This window comes from Athene cunicularia, assembly GCF_003259725.1.
Source record: "Athene cunicularia isolate RWA chromosome 28 unlocalized genomic scaffold, athCun1 chr28_part2, whole genome shotgun sequence".
Classification (NCBI taxonomy): Eukaryota; Metazoa; Chordata; class Aves; order Strigiformes; family Strigidae; genus Athene; species Athene cunicularia.
Window position 1 is genome coordinate 414,402 of NW_020799140.1, and position 11,973 is coordinate 426,374.

General features: G+C 56.3%; 2 protein-coding genes across 3 annotated transcripts in view; one reads left to right on the top strand and one right to left on the bottom strand.

The window, feature by feature from the left end:
* The window catches only part of LOC113489436 (zinc finger protein RFP-like), a 5,537-nt gene extending 413 nt beyond the window's left edge, over positions 1 to 5,124 (top strand). The window contains exons 2-7 of the mRNA XM_026865138.1: positions 1,334 to 1,429; positions 1,661 to 1,885; positions 2,095 to 2,117; positions 2,685 to 2,800; positions 3,723 to 3,782; positions 4,010 to 5,124. Of these exons, the coding sequence (XP_026720939.1) occupies positions 1,334 to 1,429; positions 1,661 to 1,885; positions 2,095 to 2,117; positions 2,685 to 2,800; positions 3,723 to 3,782; positions 4,010 to 4,524 (1,035 nt within the window). The 3' untranslated portion in view covers positions 4,525 to 5,124. The remainder of the gene's footprint in view (positions 1 to 1,333; positions 1,430 to 1,660; positions 1,886 to 2,094; positions 2,118 to 2,684; positions 2,801 to 3,722; positions 3,783 to 4,009) is intronic.
* Positions 5,125 to 6,922: 1,798 nt separating this feature from the next.
* LOC113489491 (thaicobrin-like) lies at positions 6,923 to 9,156 on the bottom strand. 2 transcript variants are annotated; one of them, XM_026865217.1, is made up of 3 exons: positions 8,639 to 9,156; positions 7,814 to 7,995; positions 6,923 to 7,285 (listed from the first exon to the last, which is right to left on the bottom strand). In XM_026865217.1, exons 1-3 carry the CDS (start codon positions 8,694 to 8,696, stop codon positions 7,085 to 7,087), a joined length of 441 nt encoding a protein of 146 aa, XP_026721018.1. In that variant the 5' UTR covers positions 8,697 to 9,156; the 3' UTR covers positions 6,923 to 7,084. The 2 variants fall into 2 exon arrangements, with proteins under 2 accessions (XP_026721018.1, XP_026721017.1); XM_026865216.1 differs by having other exon boundaries at positions 7,198 to 7,995.
* Positions 9,157 to 11,973: the final 2,817 nt, after the last annotated feature.

Sequence of the window (11,973 nt, forward strand, 5' to 3'; positions counted from 1 at the left end):
CTGGAGAATAAATCCTGTGAGGAGCCGGGGAAGGGGCTGGGGGTGCTCAGGGTGAGGAGGAGGAGGCTGAGGGGAGCCCTCATCCCTCTCTGCAGCTCCTGACAGGACATTGCAGAGAGGCCGGGGCTGGGCTCTGCTCCCAGGGGATCAGGGACAGGACAAGAGGGAACGGCTGGAAACTGCCACAGGGGAGGGTCAGGCTGGGCAGGAGGAGAAAATGTTTCCCAGCAAGAGTGGTCCGAGAGTGGAACAGGCTGCCCGGGGAGGGGGGAGTCCCCATCCCTGGGGGGGTTTCAGGGCCGTTGGGATGAGCTGGGGGGGATGTGGGGTAGGGGAGAGCTTTGTAGAGTCGGGCTGAGGGTTGGAGTCGCTGATCCCGAGGGGCTTTTCCAACCCGAATGGCTCGGGGATTCTGTGAGTCAATGTTGTAACTGCACCCTCTAGCCCTTTTTTTGTTTTGTTTTTTTTAATCATCTTCCAGTTGCTGCAGTTTCTCTTTTACATGTTTTGTGGCTTGACATAGCATTTATCAAGTTTTTGTAAGGTAACGGGAGTCTGTCCTCAATACTCCTGTGCAGTTCACATATATAACATTATATTCCCCTGCCCGTGTGGCCTCTCCAGCAACCCTCGGCATGTTGCTGTCTGCCAGACTAGGGTGGAGATAGTGACTGTAATCAGTCTTTAATAAAATTATTTTGATTTTTGACATCTTAACCTCACAGGGATCCTATCCAGGTATGTGGGTTGTGGTTCAGCCCCAGCTGCTGGTGCTGAGCTCCTCACTCGCATCCCTCACACCGGTTCCCCCCCCGGTAGCTGGTTTGGGGGACACGCTCCCTCCCAGGCTGGCAGTCAGGACCTGGAGCCACTCTGAGACCCCAGTGACTCCAGGAGCTGAGGCCACACCCCGGGGTGCCTGCACCCCCCATCCCATTGCGGTAGCTGCCACCAAACCCACTGGCACTGGTCCCCGCAGTAGAGGACACTTCGTCCCCACAGCCCTCACACCACAGGGCACAGAGTGAGACCACGCAAACAGGGGGTTAAGAAAGGATTTAATGAGAAGGTAGGACGTACTCTGGTGGTCAGGTGCAGGGCTGGGTCAGACAAGCACACTGACCAGCTCCATTTTACACCACTTTCTGCCTATTCCTTTGTTCCTCCCCAGTCCCCTACCCCTCCATGTTTCCTCATCACCTCTCCCAGTCCCACCAACCCCTGTGAGCATCCTGGACACACAGGCTGCTTTTGTCCAGCCCAGGGAACAGACATGGACATGATGAATACGTGTGGGCAGTGGGGAGCTCCTAAAGGATGTCTCTCCTTCCAGGAGCAAATACAGTCGCAGCTGGAGAGCCTCAGGAGAGAGAAAGGAGAACTGGAGAAACAGGAAAGGAAGGAGTGTCGGATCTGCCAGGACTATGTGGTAGGTGGATGGTGCTGCTGGGAGAGAAGCTTGCTTGGTGGGGCTGAAGAAAGGTCGATTCTTGGCTGGAGCTGGGAGATCGAGTCACTGTGCTGTTGGGGCACGGTAATCACCCCAGGAGTCACAGCCATGCTCTGCACCAACAAGTAAAAGCTGTGGATGCTTTGAATTGCTGCCTGTCCCTTTCCATGGTCCTGCCCTTCCTTGAGAGGATTGTTTCTGCTCGTAAAGGAAAAAGTGAAGGCGCTGAGGCAGAAGATTGTGCCTGAGTTTAAGCAGCTGCGACAGTACATGGAGGAACAAGAGTGCCAGATGCTGGCTCGGTTGGGAGAGCTGGAGAAGCAGATTGAAACAAGATTGAAAGAAAATGCTGCTAACTTCTCCAAGAAGATTGTTTATCTGGAAGGCCTGATCAAGGAGAAGGAGCGTCAGCTGCCAGGACATGAGTGCCTGCAGGTGAGGTCCGCTGAAACACCAGCGCTGTCTTGGCAAACAGCACGTGAGGCGTCAGTAAATCACAGACACGTGACGGGCTAATTTTACCTTGATTAACTTGTTTATTAATCTTAGCTTGCCGGTGTGTCTGTTCACTGTGAAAGGAGAATGTGAGGAATGTGTGTGCAGGATAAGTAGCACTGAGCTGCTTCTCTCTTTTTCCCATCTAGGACACTGGTGATGATTTGAGCAGGTATGTGCTGCTTTCTCCCTGCTTCACACTGCTGCTTTGGGCTGGCAAAGATTCCTGCCCCAGAACAGAGCTGAGTACCTCAGATGCCAGGGCTATCCCACTGATGCTCCGGTTTTCCAGAGGCTGATGAATCAGTACGACTCTAACCAGAAAGTGTTTCCCTGGGGAAATATTCAAGGAGAACATTTAATTTCTAAGGTCGCTGGTTGCAGGTCTGGCTGACGCCAAGGCACAGGGACCAGGGCACGGTGCCCTTGGCTCAGGGCTTCTGCACTTGCTTGTGGTGCAGGGTTACTCTGAAGGGACAGGGTGACTGGAGGCACCAGGACCGTCATTATAATAGAAATTTAATTGACTCTTAGAGTATCAGGACAGAGTACTGACCTAGCCAATGAGACCTGTTGTCTCTCTTGTCATTGATGCTGTTGTGTTTTAAAAAACAAAAAAATAAACCCCCAAACATTCTGGAAAGTACTGATACAGCTGGAAAGTGGCTTCTAGCAACTGGCACTAATGGGAGACTGAGTTAAAGGAGGAAGAGAAATGCTGTGGCTTGTACAACTCCAGGTGTGAGAGGGCAAAACTCCAGCAAAAGGAGTGGATGAGCCACGAGCTGAAGGAGGAGCCCGGTATCTGCTCAGAAAAAGCTCCTGCACCAGAGGAGATGGCACGAAAACTCCAAGGTACAAAGAAGGGATCTCGGAGAACAGAGAAGCGTCCCGGGGGTGGTTAATGCCTCATGGAAGGGAGATCAAGCTGAATGTCCTTGTGCAGTGTGTCCTGCCCTGGGGAAGCTTTGGAGAGATGTCACAGCTAGAGTGTTCTCTTTCCTTTTTTTTCTTTTCCTAACCCCCCCTTTCCTTTCTCTTGATCTCTCTTTGCTTTTATTTTCTCCCGTAGAACAGTCAACATTAGTGCTGATTCACATCATCAGCTCTGAAGCCTACTAATAAATTGCTGTGCGTGTGAACCTCTTTCAACACCCAACACCTGGCTTGGATGCTGCCGCAGCTTTTTCTGTTCTAGTTGTGCTCCAGACCTGCTCCATGGTTAAAAGTGGGTCGGGGATGTGAACAAGTCCCAGATGTCCCAAGATGCCCGAATGATTCTCAGTTGGTGCTCTCCTCATGAGGAGGTTCATCCCCAAAAAACAACTGAGATGCTTCAGGCAGAACCTGGCATTGTGCAGAGTAATTTAGGCTGGAAAAGGCCTCTGGAGGCCATCTAGTCCAAACCTCTGCTCAAAGCAGGTACAACGAGGTGGGAGTGCTCTGTGTTTTCTCCAGCTGAGTTCTCAGTATCTCTGGAGGTGAAGATCCCACAACTCCTCAAACCATCTTGGTGACCCTCTAGATGTGCTGCAGTGTGTCAATGTCCATTTCGTGCTAGGTGGGCCCAAATTCTTTTTCACTCCTGCTGCTCTAGGTTTCTTCCTTTCTGCTTCAACTGGAGAAGCTGGCAGGTGCAGCAAGCTTGTGCCCTGGGGAAGGAAGGGGCAGTATCTCTGCCCACCATCTCCCTGGCGCTGGTCTCCACAAAGCACCTCCCAGGGATGGTGGTGTTAGCCAGATGTCAGAGGTGACCTCTGGGCTCCATCTCTTTCAGATGCTGTGACAGCTGCCACTGGGGAGGGAGTGGAGGTATCACGGGGACCGTACACAAAAGGTGAGTTCTGCTGGGGAGCCTCCTCCAGCGAACCCTGGTTGCAAGGGACGCAACACATGTTTTGGGGGGACAGCAAGTCTTCACACGCGCAGGGCACAGAGCTGCTCCCCAGTTTGAGCTGGGCATCCCCTGACAGAAAAGTATTGTCAGGTTTCCTCCCAAGCCAGGACCAAAAATGGACTCAGCATGGTAAAACTCTTCTCAGGACTGATCTTTGGCTCTTGCAGTGAACGTGACGCTGGACCCAGGTACAGCTCAGTCCCGGCTCATCTTGTCAGAAGATCAGAGCAGTGTGATGCAGGGAGCCACTCCGCAGAGCCGGCCTGACAACCCAGAGCGATTTGACCCGTGGCCTTGTGTGCTGGGCTGTGAGGTGTTCGACTCAGGGCGATTGTGCTGGGAGGTGGAGGTGGTCTGCGGGTCGTGCTGGGCTGTGGGGCTGGCCCTGGCATCTGTCAGTAGGAAGGGACCGATTGTCATGAGCCCGCTGGGGGGGATCTGGGCGGTGGGGCAATATAAGGAGAAGTTCCAGGCTCTCACTTCCCCAGCTCCCACCCCTGTCCTTCCCAGCGTGGTCCCCCGGAGGGTGCAGATCTGTCTGGACCACGCTGAGGGCCGGGTGACGTTTGTCAATACAGACAGCAAGGCTGTGATTTTCACTTTCCCACGAGCCACGTTTGCAGGGGAGAAAATCCACCCCTGGTTCTGGGTGGGTAAAGGGTCTCAGCTCAAACTGTCCTGAGACCTGAAGTGTGTCCCTCTGGGGAGGTTCTGCTGTGGCCACCCTGCCCTCCTGCATCCCCATCTGCTAGTCCTTGAGGACTTCCGTCCGCTTACAGATCTTCTGCCGTCTCAATCTGCAACCTTCCTTCTGTGAGCCCCAAAGGCTGTTGAACTCCTGTCTGCCTACGCAGCATCGCCTCGCTGGGAGCGGAGACCCACGGACTCCCCCAGTCTTGTTCCTGCCACAGTGGCTTAGGGCAGGGCTCTGGGTGAAGAAGAGGCATTTCTGGGGACGTACTTTATTTACAGGAGCCGTGAGGGGGATTAAGGGGCACAGCAGTGGCACAGGAGGGCCTAGTGATAGTATATTTTTACCTGAGGAATTAAGGAGGATGAAACTTTCCTCAGCCACCCACCAGACCATGGGGTGATGCTCTGCAGCCCTGAGGCCTGGGCAACCTCCGTATATTAGTCCCTGTTGCTGGCCTGATTTGATTCTTGTGTTAGCCCAAGAAGACACAAGAAAACATTCATCTTTTGGGGAGGTGCTAGTAAGATTTATATCTGCACATAATTTTGTGGGTGGAATCACAAATTAGTGTACCCAATAATTCTTCAGTGTTTGTCTATTCAGTTTGTTTCTCTGCTTGTGATGAGGCTCTTGGAAAGAAAATGTAGAGGTTTGCGTATTCTCCAGCCAAAGAACTAGTATCAGGAATTTGCTGCAGTTTAGGAACAGGCTGTGGGAATTGCTGGTTTGAGACTTGCTGATTTGTAGAACTGCCAGGATTTGTGGCATTGCATGGTAGAAGTAAAAATTATAAATAACCAAAGTTCAAATGCTGGTCAAATAAATGTGAAACTAAATCCCATCCCACGGGACCTTGCTGATGGATAAGAAGGGCTTTAACATGTTGGCTCCATCTACTTCTGTTGAAAAAAGCTGACCTGTGTGTGGCTGGGGGCTGGAGTGGAAGGGGCGCCATTCAAAGGACAGTGAAGAGAAGCCACGCTACAAGCATCAGCTCTGCCCAGGATGTTGAGAACAACCTCTGAAAGAGTGGTGTGTGGGGAAAAGCACCAGTGGAAGTCACAGCTTGCTCGGGGGTGAAGCCCCCCCCTTCTCCTTGCCCTGTGGGCAGAAGCCCGTGGTGACCTGCCGGGTCTGGCTGTGGTGCTGCTGCAGTGTTTGATCCCAGCCCTTCCCCGACATGTACCCAGGTGCCTTCGTGCTTCAGCTGTGGGATCTCGCCTTCCTCCCAGCGTGCTCGTGGACACGCAGAGCCACGGCCCCAGCAGGAGCAAGCTCTCCCTCCTCCTGTGTGGGCACAGCATCAGCTTTGGTACCGGGAGCTGAGGCTGGGCTGGCACCAAGGTGTGGGCAGCCAGTTGGGGACTTCATCCATTCCTACTCGGACTTGCCCCTCTCCTGCGCTCTGCCAAGAGCATGAGCTCTCCCTGCTTTTGGGACTGGCTCCTTGGATGGTCCCCTGGGTTGCTCTGCTGGATTGCTGGAGCCCTGGATGTGCAGAGCCCAGGGGATGGCACCCGTCCCCTTACAGGGCCAGAGAGGTTGGTGAGCCCATCCCCTAGTGCCGGGACAAGGTGCCTGTGCTGGATCAGTGCTGCGGCTCCTTCCAGCTACTGCAGCAGACCGGAGAGACCAGCGCTGTCGCCTGTGCCCAGCTGCCACCACAGAGGTGACAACTGAGTCGGCACTAAGGGTCCAACCAGCAAAGTGGCTGGAGAAGAAGAAATCTAGGCTGGACCCAGGTAATGTTCCCCTTCACCTACATTCACCTTTTCTTCTCCGAAGAGCAGGAGTGAGCAGGGGATGCAGAGGAAGGTCCCTGGGAGTGGGGACCTTCCCACCTTCTCCCGATATAACACGTCCTTTGAATGTCATTGCCCCAAAATTCCAGTTCCCTGGAGCAGATCTGCAGCTGGAAGGCATGTCCTCTGGCTGAGCACTCTGGGTCGTCTTGTTTTGGGAAAAGGAGACAGAAGTGACCTCCTCACTCTCTGCAGCTTCCTGAGGAGCAAATGTGGAGAGGGAGGTGCTGAGCTCTTCTCCCTGGGATTCAGGGGCAGGACCCCTGGGAATGTTCAAAGCTGCACCAGGGGAGGTTCAGACGACATCAGGAAGCATTTCTTTACCAAGAGAGTGGTCAACAGTGGATCAAGAGGTGATGGGTGCCCCAGGGCTGTCAGGACGACGCCTTTAATAAAAGGCTTTAACTTTTGGTCAGCCCTGAAGTGGTCAGGCAGCTGGACAGATTGCTGTAGGTCCCTTCCACCTGAACTGGTCTGGTGGAAAAGGAGACCTTGATGGGGGGAGATGAGAGAACGGCAGAACTGTGGGAATCGCCTCGCCTGAGGACTTCAGACACTTCTCAGTTTCTTGCTTCCCTTCCTTGGCTTCCCTGTAGCGTTTGCTAGCGCTCTGCTGTAAGAAAGGTACTTAATGCACATGTCAGTGAGAACTGGAAATAAGGCAAGGAGAGGCTTTGGATGTGTGAAGATAAGTGTTATCGTGAGCTCCAGCATCCAGCTATGTATGTTGGTTTGGGGTTTTATTTTTAACAATCATTAAGCTTAATTGAAGAAAGCCAGAGACGTTTCAGCAGCTTTTGAGGAGTTTGAACCTGCTGTATTTTTGATGGCCATGTACAGAGCAGCTCTGCAGTGCCCCGGGACTCGGTGCGACTTCTCTGCCCTGCGGACGCCTGGCACCAAGCGCCTCCACGCACCGAATCCGCGCTCCGTTGCTGCAGTCCCAGCTGTAGGGTGGAGGGGACCTGCGGTGGGGCCCATCTCCAGGACCTGCCAGTCCTCCCACTGGGTGGCCAGAGGAACCATGTGAGGAGAAGCCGGCGGGATGCAGGGCCCTCCCAGTGCCCAGCACCGAGACCCAAGATGATGGCGTTCACCTTTCCAGTCTCCCTCCCACCACGCGCGCTCCCTCCACGTCAGGGGCACAGCGTGAGCCATGAGTCCATCCCCACCCAGAGCCACGGGCGTAGCCTCTCCCCGGGACGCGAAGCCAGGCAGAAAGCAAAGACTGAGGCTTCGTTTTCAGCATCAGCAAATGCCACCTGCCTGTCTGTAAAGTCCAGGCAGACCTGGATGGCCCTGGGGAGGCAGGCAAGGTGCAGGGGGGTCCAGTCAGGGTCCGTGAAAGCATGGTATTGTCCAAACCACTGCCCCACGGCCCAGATCCCCTCCTGGGGGGCAAAACTGAGGACCCCCTTCCTCCTGACAGACTCCTGGGCCACCCCCACAGCCCACCAGTCCCCCCCCTTGGCCACCTCCACCTCCCAGTAGTGCCTCCCCGCGGTGAAGCCCTGGCTGCCCAGCACACATGGCTCCGTGTCGAACCGCTCGGGGTTGTTGGGCAGCGAGGTCCACACGTTGCCCCGTCCCACGCCCCGCTGGTCACTGGCCAGGATGAGGAAGGGGTTGGCAGTGTCTGGGTCCAGGGTCACATCAGCTGGAGGCAGAGGGGGAGAAGCAGCTCAGGTCAGGCAATCCCAGGGGTTCACCGGGGCTGCATCCACCCCGGCAAGAGAAGGGACAGGGCGATTTCCTTTCCTGTGCCCAGGGATGTCCAGTGTGGGGTGGGAACCCCCCTTGTGCTGGGCTGCCCCAGCCTCAGTCCTAATCCTGCCCCTGTTCCAGCATTTTCCATGCAATCCCTGGCCAAGGACCTCAGCTTCCTGGAGGAGGATGCACCTGAGTGGTGGGTCCACATCTGCTGTGCAGAGACCCGGACCTGAGCTTGGGTGTCTCTGCGCTGCAAGAGCGAAACGGGCACGTCTGGGCACAAACCAGTGCAGACCATGATAGACTTTAGCCCAAGACCAGTAACCTGTGGCCCCGGATTCCTGTTTCTTTCTGTGGGCAATGGAGGGAGTCAAGGATGGCAGCTCAGGTGTCTGGTGGTGGTGGTGGGTCCACAGATAAGCACAAGGAATTAGCTGAGGGTGTTGCAGCCACCAAGTCTCAACACAAGCCCAGGGTGGGACAAGCCTGAGGTGCTTTGACCCTAAATAATTCTTCTACAGCAGAAGCAGGTTGCATTTTTCTCCTCAACAGAGGACAGTTCCCCCTCCTCTTCCCTTCTGAAAACTCACCTCTTCCACTCATCTCCTCCATCTCACTGGCCAGTGTCTCACTCCCTTGTCTCTCCATCCTGGATACCAGCACGTCTGCAGAAATCAGCGGGAGGTGAGGCAGGATTCCCTGTGGAAAGTGGAAATAGCAAGACTCAGAGAGTGCCTAACGATGATGAAGAAGCAGAGGAACGATAGGAAAGTCACAGCATTCGGGCAGTTTTCAGAAAGCCAGCACTCGCCTGAGGCCGACGCCAGGAAAGGAGGTTCTGGAGGGGTCTGAAGGTTTTCAGTCTGCGCTCCGCTCCCCGGATCATCAGCTCATGGCTGGGCTGGGCGTGCACAGCCTTTCCAGCTTGGTCGAGGGAGCAGGTCGAAGTCCAGAGGGGCTGGATGGCCTGGAGAGCGCAGCCGGGAGTCCAGCGCCCGTCTGCGGGAGCCACAGCACGGGAGCTTCCACCTCCTCTTGAATCAGCCCTGAGGGTGCCGGTGGGTGAGTGACCTCATCTAACACTTGACTTTGGGAGTTCCCTCCCAAGGTTCCTGCAGTGCCCTGATCCTGTTTGCACCGCAGGAACTGTGCATCTGCCCTCCCTTCAGCCAGCTGCAGCGGGGTGATAAGAGCCTGCTGCGCTGTATCATCCTGCGGCGGGATGCTCAGAGCCCGCCTGGGCCAGCGGCACCATGAGCACCCCCAGCCTGGTGGGACGTCACCTGGGGACACCGGCCACAGAGCAGCGGCCGTGCTCTGGGTGGCCAGGCTGTGGGAGGAGGTCTGGCTCCTTGTCACGCTGGCAGTGGGGTTCAGGGGGGGATGTTTGCAGGGCCTGCGTTGCCTCAATTGCTCAACTGGCGCATGGGAGACAGCAGGTGCTGGGCTTCGCGTCCCACCTCTCTGTTCTGCAGACAGCTTCTCACGTGCCCAGGGGCGATGGCCTCACCCCACCTCACCACCCCCAGCTTGTAGGGAACTTGGGAGGTGGCACCCATCCTGCTTGGTCACGTCACTCTGAGAGCCACTGGCTCAAAATAAAGCAGAGTGTGAGGGGACCTGGTGCCAGATGGCTCTGCTGCGCGGTGCTGGGACGGGGGCCTGGGGACAGACTGCCTGCCCAGGGACTATTCAGCCAGGCACTGCTGTCACCTGGTGCCATGGGCATGGCACAGCGGGGGCTGCTGCCGGCATCCAGTGTGTGCAGTCACCTGCTGCTGAACCTCCCACTGGCGGGGTCAACCAGTGACAAAATGAAACATGGACCCACAGAATCCCCTCGGTTGGAAAAGCCCCTGAAGCTCCTCCAGCCTGACCATGAACCCCACCCTGACCCTTCCCAACTCCCCCAGACCCCTCAGCGCTGGCTCAGCCCGACTCTTCAACCCCTCCAGGGATCCCGGGGACTCCCCCCTGCCCTGGGCAGCCCATTCCAACGCCCAACAGCCCCTTCTGCACAGAAATCCTTCCTCAGAGCCACGCTAAGACACAAACACTGACGTGGCCGGTCACACAGCCTGACGCAGGCAAGGGGCTCCTTCAGCAGCACCCACCTGCAGGACCCACGTCCCCTCCCACAGTGCTGGCAGAGCAGGAGGGCACCGTGCAGGGACATGTGCGACACTCCCCGGGTTCACGTGCACATCTGCAGAGCCCTCGAGCAGCGGCACAGCCCCTGTGGCCACCCAGCACCTCTGCCTGGCCCCCAGTCCCTCTGACACCCCCCCACAGGTCCCCAGCACACCAGCTGGTCCAGCTTGACGCTCGCTGCAAACACACAGCACTCAAACACTGATCCCACAGGCACCCCACACTTGTGCCCCTTTCCCCCCCCCGCCCCGACACCAGCATGGACCCTCTGCCTGCCTGACACCCCCGCCTAGCCCTGGGATCTCTGACTCGCCCCTCAGCCATGCTCGCTGACCGCTTTTACCTCTGTCTGCTCCCTTTTACACCCCTTTCCGCTGGTCCCCTTGCCTTGTCCTCCCTGATCCCCTTCTGCTGCACACGCATTGAAATATCCACGCACTTCCACTGACGCCCCCCAGTACCAGGCCCCCCTCGCTTTGCATCCTTACAGGTGCAGAGGCCAGGCTGGCGCTCGCAGGTTGGTGACAGCCCGGTGGTTAGCAGGAGTGATGAGGTTGGGTTATCACATTTACCTCCCTGTCCCTTGTCACCCCTTTTGAGGTGATGAGGCCCCCGTACCCCAGCAGATGCTCTCAGCCCCGCCAGGGACGGGGAGGGGCTGGACCCAGCACCCGCGGCCGCCGCGACACGACCCCGAGCAGCAGCTCTCTCCGGACACACCATCTTCTATCGCCTCTTGGCCAGGGTGGGAATTGCTCTTAAGCAATTTTTAAGGTGGCGCTGGGCTTTGCTCCCACCTCCGCGCTCTTCCCAGGGCCGTGGGGGCGCGTCCGTCCCCTCCCGGGGGGAGCTGCGGGAGATGCTGCGCTGTGCCGCGCGGAGGTTGTCCGCAGCAAGGCCGCGCTCGCGAATGATGCCAGAAGATGATTTCCGCAGAAAAAAAAAAAAAAAAAGGGCAAATCACTCAAGCTACTTTCGGTTTTGATGGGAGGCAGCACAGGAGGAAACGGGTGGCAGGTTGCGACACAGAGCGACATTTTGGTTTGATTTTCGGACCCAGAAATGCTTCACCCTGGTTGGGGTGGCCCCTCCGGGTGAACCTGGGGACGGCCGAGGAGCTCCTGCCCCCACCCAGAGCCCACGCAGGAGCTCGGGGCCTCCCGAAAGCTGCAGCTCGAACTCATTTCCCGCGTCCGTCGGGTCCTTCACATCCCGCTAACCCCGCCGGGGCTAAGCCGGCGAGCGGTAAGAGGGGCTGGGGGGTTGGAGCTTGGGCGGGTGTTCAATTTGTGTTGCGGTATTTTGCTTTCCCTGTTCTGAGACCTCCTCCTGCCCTCGGTCCGGTGGCAGGGGATGGGGTCCCGAGCCCCAGGTTTGTCCCTGAGGAGGAGCTCACAGCCCCAGGTCTGGCTTTCTCCTCCTCCTCCTCCTCCTCCTGGGCCTTTCCGGCTCTTTCTTACGGCTGGGTAAGAAAAGCAAGGGCTCCATATTACAACAACTGTCACTTTTTCATGAAATTAGAGGTGTTGCAGCTTGTCCTTTTTTTTTCCCCGTGGGAAATTCCTACAACTTTTAGGCACTTTGTAAAGTACCAAGCAAAGGCAAGGCTGATGAGAGAAAAATGATTCCAGCCTTTCGCATCTGAGGCTCTTCCCTAGGTGTTATAAAAAGGGGCTGCAATCAGCAATAAACCCTTTTAAAAGTGAATACTGCCCTTTTTTGGTATTATTTCTTTATCCTTGCTTTTTCCCTTTCCCTCCCTTTCCCCAGCTCC